The 15,629-nt window shown below is 41.2% G+C and overlaps 1 protein-coding gene across 1 annotated transcript in view; it reads left to right on the plus strand.

Annotated features, from left to right (window-relative positions):
- The first annotated feature begins 2,243 nt into the window (after positions 1 to 2,243).
- The window catches only part of RFX7 (regulatory factor X7), a 119,618-nt gene continuing 106,232 nt past the window's right edge, over positions 2,244 to 15,629 (plus strand). Inside the window, exon 1 of the mRNA XM_050968011.1 lies at positions 2,244 to 2,679. Coding sequence (XP_050823968.1) covers positions 2,522 to 2,679 — 158 coding nt within the window. The 5' untranslated portion in view covers positions 2,244 to 2,521. The remainder of the gene's footprint in view (positions 2,680 to 15,629) is intronic.

Raw genomic sequence — 15,629 nt, forward strand, 5'->3', positions numbered from 1 at the left:
TAAATTTGGGATCCAGGGCCGCAACTGCATTATATGCAAATTTGTGCTATATAGATACATGTTCTAGTGAGGGTCTGGTGTACAGGCATAAATATATATTGGCACATGAAGAAAAAGGAGTTTTCTTAGGAATGGAGAACCAATGTTGAAGGCCAATTCAGTCAGGGTGGATGTGGTCCCCTCCCAATAATCGAGGAGGAGGTATCAATGCCATGGACCTGAAGAAGCGGGTTTTTTACCCACAAAAACTTATGCCCAAATAAATCTGTTAGCCTTTAAGGTGCCACCGGACTCCTTGTTGATCTATCTAATGTACTTCTCTGGCACTCATCAGTGTAGTATCTGAGCACCTTACAATCTTTAATATATTTATATCTGCAACTCACCTGTGAGGTAGGGCACCTGTACTGAATAACTACATTGTAGTGTTACTGTTATCCATCTCCTTCCTCTCTTAACCTCCCTTGACAGTTTTGCTGCCGTCGCTTTGTTGCATCCTGTCTGAAATTAGATTCTGACGCTGAATCAGAGCTGCATGTCTGAACTCCATGTCTGCATAAAATCTCATGGAATCTAATGGGCTGCATGCAGGTAGACTTAGGTGAAGCCCCACAGCTTTCAAAGGACTCTGCATAGGTCTAAGATACTACATGTGTTGATCCAGTTACAAAATTGGGCCCTTGGTTTGTAAGCTCTTTGGGGTGGGGATCATACGGTTTGATTCTCCACTCCAAGAGGCAATAAATACAGGAATGTTGAGAGAGTGAAAGGTACATCTAATCTCCCTTTATGCCTCTTGTACTCTCCATCCTGCCAGAAGCAAGTCCGGCTGCTATTGTATGTTAGATCAGCCTCAAGGCTGCTCTGAGTTTGCACTGCCCACAGCTCCATAGAAGCCATAGGAAGCCAAGAGTAAGCAGAGTGCAGCATTGCTCTAGTTTTCATCCATAATGCCCCTATGCTGAGAGCTTTAAGGGGACCACCACAAAGCCATTGAATTGGCTCTAAGACAGAAAGGGAGGCCCCTATACCAGGGGTAAGACCCAAGTAGGGAAGGGAGATTACTGCCTTTAAGGTACCTTTTTGCCACTGGGGTGCATAAATGGTTGTAGGGCAAGAGAGAATGAAGCCTATCATTCACTGTTTTATCTGTATTGTGAGGTTTCTAGGAAATATAGAGCACTAAAATAATAAACAATAGTATTTGTAAATGTTTCATAAACATTAACCCATATTGCTTGACTTTGGAGAATCTCTATATGTAGTTGAATGCTGATAACAGAATATCAGGGAGGACATGTTTAGATAATTGATATGGCAGAGTGTAAATATAAATTACATATTTATGTATGCAGGCACAATACAACCTCAGTTATTCTTAAATATTGTGTGTGTGAATTCTAACCAACAGGTGTTTTGCCTACTACAGTGAATAGTTTTTAATGAAATGGGGCTGTTCATGTGAGTAAACATAATGCGAGGTAATACTGTATGTATTTACAGATTGTGCTCTGGGCCCTAACCCAGCAATCTGATCCATGTTTGCAGACCCCTGCACCTATGTGGTATTCCAAGGGACCTTTCTTGTGATGTGTTTATCTGTAGAATGGCCATGCAGACCTGTGGCCCTGTAGGTATGACTAACAAAAGCAACAACCTAGTCTCAAAAAATGTAATCTATGCATTTGGCTAATCAAGGATGTGCAGTTTAGGGGCAAATGTTACCAGTGTTCTTCTGAGGGGGCTACCCCAGCTCCCTTCCCCCAGACCCTTCCCAGCGGTGTGATGCATCGGGTGACTCCTGAGTAGCAGGTGAGAGGCTGCCCTGTGTCTCGGAGTCTGAGGGCCGCCTCCATGCCACTGCATCTGGATCTGTTGCTGGGTGTCTAGTGCAGGGAGTGCCTTGCCCAGCCTTCTCCTTCGCATGGCCACTTGGCAACACTGCATAATCCTGCACAAACAGCATGGACACCCACTGACACAGCCAGCCGGAATCAAGGGCAGGACGCTCCGTTCCCCCCTCAGTCTGCAGTGCTGCCTGGAGCCTGAGGCACGCTGCTGCGGGAGTCAAATCCCCCCGTGCTCCGCCTGGCTACCGCTGGCTGGGTTCCTGCCCTGGTTATTCCTTCCCCCCCCCGCCCCCGTCTGAGCCGTGTTATTGCTGTCTGCACAGGGCGGCAGTGAGCCTGCGCGCACGGGCTGCCTTTGCCTGGCAGAGCAGCAGCAGGACAGGCGGCAGGCAGCGCTGTGCGGGCTGCTTTGGGGCTGCAGCGGGACCAGGTGCTGGGGGGCGGCGGCGAGCCCGCAGCGACCCCAGAGCGCGGGGCAGCGCCGCGATGCGCCTTCCCCTCGGGAAGGCTCCCCAGCCTCTGGCGTAGCAGCGGCTGGACCCGGCGCGGCTTCTCCTCCGTGATGTCCCCCAGGCAGCAGGGAAAGGCGACTCACTCGAGTGCTGGGGTGAAGGCCTAGTGTCTCCAGCGCCGCTCGCGCCCGTTCCCTCTCCCGCACCCCTCCGCCGGCGATGATGGCAGAAGAACAGCAACCTGATCCCCAGCCGCCGCCGCAGCAGCAGCAGCTCCCCGGTACCCCCGTGCCAGGGGGGGCTTTGCCAGCCCTGGTGCCCGGGCTGCAAGGGACGGAAGCCAACGCGCTGCAACACAAAATCAAGAACTCCATCTGGTAAGAGTAGCAGCAGCCTCCATGGCACGCTGAGCCGGAGATTTGTTCGTGCAGGCTCTGCATGTGCATTGCCTGAGCCCGGTGCACGCTAATAGGGCCCTTGACATTGTTTGGGGGGTTTATTTTGGGGGAAATTGTTCCTTAACGTGCACCTCTGAAACCACCCTCCCCCCCGAAAATAAATGCTAAATGTTTTTTTTAGAGCTGCAGAAAAACAGGTTGTTTAAAATCTGTAGGGATCGAAACACTCGGTGCATTTAAAAGAAAGGAGGTTGGGAGATAACTTGAACTGCATGATGGTGGTGTGTATCTGAGGAGTGGGGGATGGGGAATGGAAAATGTGTTTACTTGGCTTTGCAGAGGGAGAGAGACCCCCCCCACACACACAGGAAGAAGCTTATTGTGAATTTCAGCCAGACGGACCATTGTCCATAAGAATATTAATAGGCAACGCAAAACCTGTTCATCTGTAGGATTAGTTACCGTCCCTACATGTTTTTGCAGTGTTTATTCAAGATTATAAACTATTTAGGGGAGGTGGTGGTTCTGCATTTCCTGGGAAGAACGCACCTTTTGGAAATATATATATAATATACACACACCTGTGTGTATTCAATACATTATTCTGCACACATACATGTGTATCTCTTATTTAGAGGATACCAGCATTTTTTCCCAGGAATTATATACAGTCAAATGTACTCAAAGCTTTGGTTGGCTATGTTTACATTCATTGTATCCAGAGATAATGGTAATTATGGTAGGTTTGTGTTAAGATAATGAATATAGCCTCACCTATTTAAGGTATCTTAATAATTGAATATTGTTTTCTGCTTATTAATAGTCTGTTTCTGATATATGAATTCGTCTCATCCCCCAATAATACAAAGTATTAATGCATCAAGGAGTGCAACTGTCATAGTAAAGATTGTATCAGTGTTCCTATTATAAACCTCTGTTTCCATGGGTTTGCAATTAAATGTGGTTTGGGCTAAAACTTGGCATGGTGGCATGTCTAAGAATCCAATTTTTGTTACAAATTTTAAACAAAATCACCTCACAGTAAACCCACGTTCTGCTGAATTTAATATTAGTTTTTAAAAACTAGTTTAAAAAAAGTGTATTGAGTTTAGTTTGTCCTCCAAATAAAAGAATTGTTTTGAGAGTGTAGTATTGCAAGGGCCTGGCACCTGCAATATGTGGATTAAGCCCTTTGGGTACATTTTGAAAATTGGGAATTGCATATGTACAATAATTTTTGCCTTTTGCAGTATCCACATTATGGATGCCTAATAGCCAGTGTACTGATCCAGTGTTTATAGTGCTTCATACTATAGTTAGCTTTTATGGTATATTGAATTAATATGGATTTTAAAAGGAAGTCCAAAATATTAAAAATATTATTTGGGGGGTTGTTATGTAGTTAAACTGATATTTAAAAAAACCCTTGGAAATTAAATTTAAACAGTAAATCACATTCTCTGTCCTTAATGTACACACACAGCCTTTTGTTTGGTTTTTGTGTGCAGTGAGGTGACTTAAGGAGACAATATTAACTGGTGTATTTCCTGGGTGTTCTGATTGTGTTACCTTCAGATTATTCTGATTTATTATAGGTTTTTGTGGTACATATTTTATGTTTTACCCCTTCTCTTCCCATCAACATGGTATTTGGAAATCAGCTTCTCAGACAGCATGTTTACATTGCATTCAGATTAGGTATCATGTCCAAGTTGAAGACAAAATGGCTACTAAGTAAAACCTCTCCTTTAATAAGAACTTGCTTTTTAAAAAGAGACTTTGGTATTATAACATTACATTCAAAGATAGCTTGGTTTAAATATGTAACGTGTTTGAGTAAGTAACTTTTCTTCACTTTCAGTACAAAAGAACTTTATTAGCTTCACCAAATGGTGATGCATAAGCTAGTACAAGGTATCTGAAACCATCAGTGGTTTCGCCAGTACATTGTGGTTGTCTCCTCTCCCGATATGGCTTGTAGAATTAGTAGATAGTTGATTAGTTATCCTTCACATACACATGACCTTTACTTCTTGACTGTCCTGACAGCTTTCTTGACAGGTCTAAAACTTCTGCAGCACTTCCAGACAGTATCACTACTTGCATATTATACTGTAAACATATAATATGTGAAACAACTTATTTATATTAAATTTCACTTAATTTTCCAACGTTACTTTAAATTTTGTTTTTCTTGCTGTGGAGAGCTAACATTAGAAATCCTTGTATTCTCTTAGTACTGTACTTCTAGCAAGCAGTCTTCACCTGAATGTCTGTCTGATTTTTGTTGTTAATATTTACTAGTGTCCTATATACTATGTTAGTGCAGATTTAGTTACTCTTATTAACCAGAAATTAAGGTAGTTTTGCAAAAGAAAGGTAGTATACATACAGTACTTATATCCTGCATTGGAAACTCACTTCTTCCTTGCTCCCAACCCAAGAATTAGTACTGTTTACAGTAAGTGGAGTGTACTGGCAGTTGATGTATTTTACAAGCTATTCTGGAGAATAGTACTAGAATGACCAGATTTCATCCTTATGGGTAGCTTTAACTTATCACTTACTGAGAAGAGTATTTTCTCCTAGGTTTTTCATTTTAGGAGGTCAGTGTTTTTTAACTCCTGAAGGATTTAACACATTTAAATGAGTACCTTTCAGCATTGTCTTCACTGTTTTGGCTCTTCCCTCCCCCCCCCCCTCTCAATTTGTGAGTGTAGTGGATGGACATTTTTAGTTTAAGGGATGTGTTTCTAGTATGCAAAACATATTTTCAGTCAAAATAGTATAGCAGGATATAGCAGCTATTGAAATACTGGACTTGCTGATCACAAACAAGTCTGTGCCTGTCCTTCCACTGTACAGACAAATATAAATATAGTATGTGATGTAGGCCTCTAGCAGGACAATGAGTTATTCATTATCTTAGCTCATAGTTAATTTGTTCTGTTTATTAAATTAAAATGCAGTTTGACAAAAGAAGTAACTCTTCTGTATCTAGTATCTCTTTAAAACTAAACACTGGATTAAGTTTTAGTGTTTAAGGTTCATGGCATGGTTGGCATGCATATTGAAGACTTTCAAAAGTATTTAGCAGCATTTTAAGTTAATATTTTTATTCGCACTTTTAAGTGCCCATTGAAAGGGGAGGAAGAATTTCTCAGATGTTTTTAAAATGATCGGGAAGCATTAGCATTACAATCATGTCTGTGTACAGGTATGTTGGATAGTTATGGCTTATTAACTCTTGCCTGATTAAAAGATTAAGGATTCTGTATTGTCTGTCCACAGAATTGTTTTTTTCAGCTAACCCGCTTGAATGGACCCAATGAAGTGTTGTCCATTTTTATTTTTTGTATCGCATATATAAGCTGCCCTGACAATTGGATATGTTCTGACAGTGCTGATGAAAAGGGCAGAAATAATATTAGACTTATTTTACCAATGACAGATTAGAATTTTTGACTAGAAAGAACCTGTGTTTACAGAACCTAGACTCTCTGATTAATATCAGGGTTTGTAAATTGCCTTAGTCTTCCCTGGACATTGGGCCCCAATATGCTTATTTAATTTCATTGTAGATTCATTAAAGTTTTTATATTAATAGCTTTTGCCCAGATACTAAAGCGTGAGGAGGGAAAACCTTACCCCTGTTTAGCTATCTGTGCCTATAGACTAATGGAATTTCAATTAATTTTTGGAGTGACAATATAGTATTATCAAATACGTTTTATTTATATATGGAGCCTGTGTACACAAATATACTGCTATGGATTTTGAGTCTACTCATAATTCCATTAGATTGCTAGAGAATGGCCTATTGGTGGAAAAAATCAGACAGTACTGGACATGCAAAAAAATGATGTGGACAGAGATTAAGAAATTTGGATTGCAAACGAAGAAAAGTATTTGCTGACATTCTGCACTATGTGCAGTAAACAGTAGCCCTAGTGATTTTAGGCAATTTCAACCCTCTCTTACTACCCAATTCACAAGGTACAGTTCACATCCTATAGCTAGTGGAGGTTATTATGTTTTCTTGATCCTTATATTGATTGGCGAAAATTATTAAATTAAATCCTTTTTTACTGTTGCTGTAAATTGTTTTCTATTGTTTACATCCGTACATGTAGTCAGGCCCTGGGTTTGCTTACCTAGCCTAGATTCCAGCAGTTCATTTTTGTCCTTAAGGCATCTGCTATGTTTTGGATTTATTAATTCTGCATGAGAGGTGAAGGCTTTTTTTTTCCCATGTCAGACATGAAAACTGCACTGAGGACTAGTGTGGAGTTTAGAACACAAAGCATTTGCCGTCTGTCTAAGCAGCACTGGATGTGGGCTTCTGATCATAATTTTGTTCCCAGATCTGTCTTTTAGTTAGTAATATGGTGCACTATGCCAAGACTGCATGAGCTGGGCTGCTCAGTGGCAAACTCCAATGTGTGGTAGGGCCCAGTTTAAGTCCCATTGAAGCCAGTGGGACTTGAATTGGGTCCTTGTTCATTTTAGACTCTTGTTTTTGTTCTAAGAAACTAGGCTGGACTTTATATCAGTTGTTCCTAATCTCTTGAAAGCACAGCCCCTCTTCTGGAGAATGAAACAAGTCATGCATCCCCTGCAATCACACCTCTCTTAATTAATATGTCTTCTGCTCATACATTGCAGATAACTCTTCATACCCCGAGCTTTGGAAGACACTAATGTGGGCCTTCAGAATTTGAATCTCTCCTTTTTTGCATGCTTTGATGAGCAGTGAAATAATTAAGTGTTGACATTTAAAGAATCACTATTGAAATGAATGGGGCAGTACACACCTCAGAGTTATTATTTCAGACTCTGCAAACTCTGGCTCAAACATGTTTGACAGATTTCTTCTGCAATCATGGTGGCTAAAAGCTATTGAGGACAGAGGGAGAAATGCTGAAACTTTGGAGAACAGTTTAGGAGTTTGTCAGCAGGTCCTTCCACATCCAGCTACTCCTTCATGCCTGCTCAAGGAGAATCTGCCATAATTTGGAAAATATTGTTATTTATTATATAAAAGCCTCAAAACTAAATTGTTTTAATCCAAAGGGGAAAAAAAATTAGTATAGGAATAAACTTTATCAGCAAGATACTCTTAATTTCCCCCATCCACTAACTTGGTATTTCAGTGCTCGGGGGCTTGGTCTTTCATATTTATTGGAATTTTGTAGTCATGGTGACTTTTTGTATATTTGATTGTTAAATCTACCCCCAAGTTAAATCTACCAATACAGCAGGCCAAGTTTATCCCTGGTGTAAGTCAGTGGAGTTATATTGGGGATGAATTTGGCTCAGTATCTAGGTTGCATTAGTCTTGCTGTTAAGATATTGATATGCTGCTAACGACATGGGTCGTCAACAGCATTGAAGCAGTACAGCTTCACAGATGCCCTGTAAATACAAGGGACTACAGCATACATTAAAATGTGTACTTGGCTAATGAGTAAGAAGACTTATCTGTTTGAGTTTTGCTTCCTAACCAGAGTATTGATAAAGGTGCAGATTGGGATTTTGAAAGGACTATATGGAGTTAGCAGCAACACATTAAATTTCAATAATATTTGGATACCTAACTCCCTTAGGGTCCTCCGACAATCCCAGCCAGAGTACAGATCCTCTGCATCTGGAAGGAGATAGGTGTAACAAACAGAATACTTTGAAACGGTGCAGTGTCTGTGCAGACAGTATCTGAAGACTTCCATGACTTGTAATATTGTGTGTATCTATGTATTGTTTTTGTCTGATTGAGCTCTGTGCAATGCAACGTAGTCTAAGGCCCTTGTAATACCTAGCCACTATGGGACAAAGAAAGAAGTAAGTGAAAGGGATTGTCTAATGACTAGAGTAGAGAACTGGAAAGTAGGTTACTTAGCCTCTGTTGTGTAGACACAGCCCGTGCCAGCATAGCTGTGTGTTCCCATAGTTGTGCTGGCATAACCCTGTAGAGTACATGCAGTCTATACCACTGGAATGGGTTTTTCCATTGGTGTAGGATCACCTTCCCATACAAGGGAAGCCTTCTTCTGTCAATATAGCTATGTCTACACAGGGAGCTAGGTTGGCACAGCTGTTTTGGTCAGGGGTATGGTTTTTTTTTTTTTGTTTTGTTTTTTCAGACCCTGGCAAATGTAGCTGCATCAACCTAATTTTTAAGTGTAGACCAAACCTTTGGTTATTCTTCTAACTCTGTCACTGTTCCTGTAGTCCCTTACTTATGTGACCTTGAACAAGTCATGCCAATGCTTGTGCCTTAGTTTTCCTATATATAAAATGGAGATGTTTACTCACCTTTGTAAAGTACTTTTGAGATCTTCAAATAAGAGGTACTGTAAAATTGCCAAGTGTTATTGTAGCTAATTCAGTTTTTCTTGGCTTTGTGGCTCTTCTGTCATAGGCTGTGTGGGGAGACTTTCCTGTCCAGAACGTATTGCTGTTACTGTATACATAACGAATTGTAGACTGTGTACTTTTTAGGTCACTGCATGCTGGCTGCAATGTGGGTCAGCCTGATCAGTCCTCTCTGGCTGGAGTTATCTGGGTGTAACTGCTTGTTCTCTCCAGATTGGGTAGGCACATCTGCCTGTCACCCTTTTACCTTAGTTGGGTGTGGAAATGGGTGTTCCATTCTTGATCAGTGAATGATGGTAGCCTGCCCCTTGACCATGAGAGCTGGCTAGCCCCACATCTGTCATGTAAAGGGGGAGGAGGTGGAGAAGGGAATACCTTCTTCCTCTTCAGCACTCCTGCTCATCTAAAATGTCTTCCCTCATTTAGCTGGTTAAGAAAGTGCTTGCTCTGCCTCTTACAATGGCAAGGAGCTGCTCTTGGCAAACTCTGCATCCTCAACATCGCTCCCATCAACAGGTGCAGCCTGCGACTCTATCCTTAGGGAATGGGCAAACTTAGCTGCATAAATGGCATTTGGCCTGCAAAGGTGGGGGCGGGGAGAGCGGAGTAAAGGAGAAGAAACTTTTCAAAATGGGGAGTACCCACCAGGCCAGGGAAGTCTATCTAAGTCTGGGGGCATTTTTTTACGAGGTTAGAAGATAATCTGAATAAAATAAAAACTGACCTTTATGTAACCTTTGAGAGCGAGCTGAGGTTTTATAAAAGATCCTGACTTTCTGAGTATGGCAGAAATAACTTTGCAGAAGTGAGCCATTGAAAAGCTGCCTGTAGGAGAATCAGACCTAGCCTTTTTTTACATTTATTTTAAACACTGTGAGCTAATGAAATGTATTGAAAAAACATATTCAAATCATAAGAGATTTGGCAAAGAGGCACTACTGTTAACTTCGTTTAAAATATATAGGAGACATTAAATTGTTGACCTCACAGCATAAACATATATGATTTCCATTTTTCATAAACATTTCACTTTCCACCACAGGTGTTTTCTTTTTCTCTTTGTTGCAGCAAGTCAGACGGTGCAACATTGTAATACAGAATACATTTCTAATTCATTTTTAATAAGCAAAGAATTGTCTGGACTCTTATCTCATCTGATAATCTACCCTCCCTAAGCCTTAAAAGCCAAATTCTCTGTAAACTGGTGCAATTCAGTTGATTTCATTGGAGTTGCACCTGTCTGTATGCCAGTGGGAAGTCTGACCCCAAATCTTGATATACGTTTTTAAAAATACTCCCAGTTTTGTTTCCAGCTGCTGTATAATTTAATAAAAAATATACTGCTACTGGAGATTGTACTGTTTAATTTTAAATTGGTCTGACCAGAATTGCATGGATAGCATTGAAATATTTTTGTCCTCCTGAAAGAGGGGATTGCAGCTTCCATGACTAATGTATGTTGCTTTCCTTCTTACCCTAATTCTGCATATTTTGCCAAACAGAAGTATTTGGAATTGGGGTAGAGCTGCAAAATTCAGATCAGGATCCAAATCTGGGTTTTTTGTTCAGTCCATCCCTCGTGTTAATTAGTTTATTCAAAGTAGTTCTAAGAAGCTGATACAGCTGCAAAATAGATAGATGGATACAAATACATACATTGACTTTACAAAAAGGCACCCATTAGAATATCTCAGGGCGCCTAGTGCAAAAAGTCTCACAACAGTGGCAAATTTTAGTTGACCACATTCAGCATAAATCAAAAGAATAAATAAAAATGCATCAGTCCTGCCATTCCTACTGACAAAATTCTACCCCTAAGGTCAACAGAAAGGAGCTGTTCCAGACTTACAAGAGAAGTGAATTCTGGAGTTTTCCAGAAATACCCTGCTACCAGCCTCCATACTTTTGAGTGTTGGAACTTCTTGCTCTAGTCCCTCAACAGATCTTCATTAGGGAAGAATGTAGGGAGAGAAGCCATTTCTCAGGTTCTAGGTTCCAACCCTTATAGACCTTTACTGGTTAATAGGAAAACTTTGAATTTACCTATAAGCAAATAGGAAGCTAGTTGCCAGCCATCAGATTATCAGTGAGCTTTTATTGACTACCAGCAAGAGCTCCACTTTCTACCTGCTAAATCATTAAGATGGCTAAAAATGATTTCAAAGCTGTCAGATACTATTTCCATGTCATTATTTGCTATAATTGCCATAGGTATGTTATACAAGTGAAACAGGATGGGGAGGTGGTCTGTGCAGTTTTAGATGGGAGGGAGGGGGTCCATGAGTAGATCTAAGATATGGCCCCTGCTTTTGAGTAGGCCTATCCCTTGCTGTGAAGCACAAATTTCATTGCTGACTTTCTGAAGCTGGAGCTATTTAATTATTCAGATTGGCTAATTCTTGAATTTAGTATTGCAAGAATAAACTCTGTGTACACAAACAACATTTTTGCAGGTAGTAAAAACTTTGTGTAATTTTAACAATTCTGAATACTAAAATTCTGTTTAGTATATTCCTATCAACTTCAGAGATTTTTTCTGGATAAAAATTGTTTACATATTGTAGGTATGAAATAGGTCAGTTGCGGGTTTTCCCCTTTGTGGTCAACAGTGACTGTTCATGCCAGACTACTGTAAGCTTGTTTTTAGTGGTAATGTGTGCAGTAAACTAGGGGAAAAAATTGGTTGAACAACCCCTTCTTTATGATGTGCATCTGTCTTTAATGGTTATGATGTTACCAGGAGGATAGTTTTAAAGATAACGATCTTCAGTTTTTCAGTATATGTACTAAATAATTTGCTGTCAGAGTTATACAGGGATTATTTTCTTTCCTCAGGTAAGCACAGAAGTCAATGCTTTGTTTCTCCTGTATTGGTTTGAGCCAAAATTCCCTGAACCAGCAAAAACAAAGAACTGGGAAGAAAAGCACAATCTAGGAAAGAGAATAAGATAATGAATGTCTGAAACTATAACTGAGAAATTAAATAAAAATAATTTTGAAAACATTTAACTACAAAAATCCAATATACATCTGAAATAGTTCGCTTGTGCTTATTGAAATCATGCCGTTTGTTGCATACGATAACTGTAGAAAATTAAAGCTTGATTTCCTCCACTCTGTTGTTCTTTAAGCAGAAATGAGTTGTATTCTGTTTGATCACTGCAGTTTCAGTTGGATACTATAGTACACAGCTAGTGTGCAGTCTGCATAGTTAAACTGTGGTTTTGTACAAACTTCTTACATTTCTTACACCTGTATCACTCTCAGTATCTTGCTTATTTAGTTTAAAATACTACTTTAATGCTTTTCAGATTCATTTGCACTGTAATAGATGTGTCTCATCTGGATTCAGGTATCTGTACAGAGTTAAAACTATGATCGTTGCAGTAAAATGATGATGTGCTGGCTTCAGAAAAGGATTAGGTGGCCATTTTGGCCTTACCGAACTTCCCATTAAGGCTTCATGTAAGTGACTGGAGCTGTTGCATTAGGACCAAATTTTTAAAGCTACTTACACGTTGCTGCGGTCAGCATCGCAATGGCTAACTGATTTAGGAGCCTAAATCTCAATTTCAGAAGGGGTTTATGCATCCCTTTTGAAAATGAGACTTAGGCTCCTAAATCAGGTAGGCATTGCAGCACTGAGCGCAGCAATGCCTAAATACCTTTAAAAATCTGGGCCTTATAACTAAGGGATATTGTTGGTACATTTGGACTAGCCCTTTAGTTGTTTGAACTGTATCCAGAATAGGAGTAAATTGGTGACAGTGTGTGCCCTCTCTGAGGACATAAAATGTGGCATCCCTGTAGGTTTTATCCTGTCTTCATGTTCGTATGATATGATGTATCTTTTCTTACTGTGGAATAGAGTATCAATCTGGTGTTTCACAATGATCTTGCCTGATAGACCTTTCAAGCCCAATTTTCCCCCTAGAGGTGTGCTTGTTTGATATTCCCGCTCGTTGTCAAGATGCCTCATTTCCAAAAAGAGAAGTCTGGTTGCTGGCGAGGGTTCATATCTTCACTTAAGGGAAAGCTTGAAAGTAGTTATAAAGTTTGTCATTATTTTTTGAACACATCCTTTTGATGGTCAGCCAGGTGGTTCAGACGTGGAACAAAATGTTCATTTTCAGATGAGAAATATATATGGGCTGCATCCATTCTCCAGTGACTTTGTACCAGCAACATGTGCAGTTGCCACTACAAGGTGGCACTACCTCCTGATAATGCAAGGAGTAGCAGCATATTGCTGCCCATCCCAGTTACATTACACTGGTAGCTTATAACAGTGACTATATATTTTTTTAAATTTAAAGCCAGCAATTGCTTAGGTACATTCGAGAGCATCACCTAGTACTACATCCGGCAGGAAGCCTGTGCTCCAGCAGCACCTGCTTTGGGTTGGCAGAAGTTTGTGTTACTGATGCAGTGGTTCCTAGTGTCTGTAACTTGTTCCTTCTGAACATCTTCCACAGCTGCTCCTTGCCTGTGTTCAAAAGTCGTCTGAAAACACTACTTGAGCACTTTTTTCTGTTTTAATTTGGCAACCCCTCTGCAGGCCTTCAGCTTTCCTTCTTAAAAAATTGGTACCATATTAAAATAGAGATCAAAAGCTGAATTACTTTATGCAGCATGTTGGGGGGGAACACTATAGAGATAAGTAATAACTTAGTGAGGTTAAAGGCACATGAGGCCCAGAACTTGCAGTCTCTAAACTTTATCTGGGGTAAAGTGTTCTGTGGATCAGACTGTAAGCACCCTTTAAAAAAAATCTACTTTGATTATATTGTTAATGGTAACGTTGGATGTCAACTCCCTTTTCTCCAAAACAAGTCAATGTTTTAGGATTCAGTGTCTGGTTCTGTTTGTTTTGAATAAATATCCCAAGCTGACTCAAAGAGCCCTGATGTGTTTAATAACTGTAAGGTTCTTGGGAGGCTACAGGCCTACCCCGGGTGCTCTGCAAGAACGAGGCCCACACACACTGTGAGTTATTGGCTTTAATGAAGGTAAAGTGACACACCCGCAACAGGGACTCCTGGCTTTGCTGTCACGGAGGCAGGGAACCCAGCGCACCGAAGCTCGGCCTGGTATGGAGTCAAAAGGCAGGACCAGGACCATGCAGCTATATATATATAAAACCAGAAAACAACTCAGACATAAGCAAATAGGGACTTTCCACAGGCCGTGTCTGCCCCTTGGCCAGAGGCCATGCAAAGTGGTTCTAACCAGTTGAAAGCGAATTATAACTGGCGTGCCGTGTCCTACAGTGACCGGCCGCCAAGAAAGCAGAAATACCCTAGCTAGGCCGTAACACAATCTTCCGTGGTTCCCTACGATAACAAAGAAGTAAAGCATTTTAAACTTTCGGTACTGTGGATGACACTATGTGTTGCAGTTGAATGGTGATATCTTTGTTAAGGAAGGTGTGAATAAATGCATTGCCAATGCTCGTATTTTAAAAATGGGGATCCCTACTACCAAGGGATAAACTTCTGATGTAAAATCTGAAAATTGCCTCTTTTCTGTATGACAACTTCAATGATGTTACCAGCTTTAGGATCAACCTTGAGGCATGCCACCACTCTAAGGCCTGGTCTACACTACACGTTTAAACCGAATTTATCAGTGTTAAACCGATTTAACGCTGCACCCGTCCACACGAGGCCCTTTATATCGATATAAAGGGCTCTTTAAACCAGTTTCTGTACTTCTCCCCGACGAGAGGAGTAGCGCTGAAATTGGTATTCCTATATCGGATTAGGGTTTGTATGGCCGCAAATCGACGGTATTGGCCTCCGGGCGGTATCCCACAGTGCACCATTGTGACCGCTCTGTGACAGCAATCTGAACTCGGATGCACTGGCGAGGTAGACAGGAAAAGCCCCACGAACTTTTGAATTTCGTTTCCTGTTTGGCCAGCGTGGAGAGCTCACCAGCACAGGTGACCACGCAGAGCTCATCAGCACAGGTGGTAATGCAGTCTCCTGAGAATCGAAGAAGAGCTCCAGCATGGACCGCACAGGAGGTACTGGATCTAATCGCTATATGGGGAGAGGATTCTGTGCTAACAGAACTCTGTTGCAAAAGATGAAATGAAAAAACATTTGAAAAAATTTCCAAGGCCATGATGGAGAAAGGCGACGCTAGGGACTCAGTGCAGTGCAGCGTGAAAGTTAAGGAGCTCAGACAAGCCTACCAGAAAGCCAAAGAAGCAAACGGAAGGTCCAGGGCAGGGCCGAAAACATGCCACTTCTACACTGAGCTGCATGCAATTCTAGGGGGGTCTGCCACCATTACCTCACCCCTGTCCGTGGATTCCAAGGTGGGGGTGGTAATCTCAGCCATGGCTGAGGATTCTGCGGACAGGGAAGATGAAGAGGAGGACGAGCTTGCAGAGAGCACACAGCAGTCTGTTCTCCCCAACAGCCAGGAGCTTTTTCTCACCCAGACGGAATTGCCCTCCCAAGCCACTAGCCCAGACAATGAAGCCATGGAAGTGACCTCTGGTGAGTGTACGTTTTGTAAATATAAAACGTGGTTTAAAAGCAAGCTTT

This window comes from Gopherus flavomarginatus, chromosome 9, assembly GCF_025201925.1.
Source record: "Gopherus flavomarginatus isolate rGopFla2 chromosome 9, rGopFla2.mat.asm, whole genome shotgun sequence".
Lineage (NCBI taxonomy): Eukaryota > Metazoa > Chordata > Testudines > Testudinidae > Gopherus > Gopherus flavomarginatus.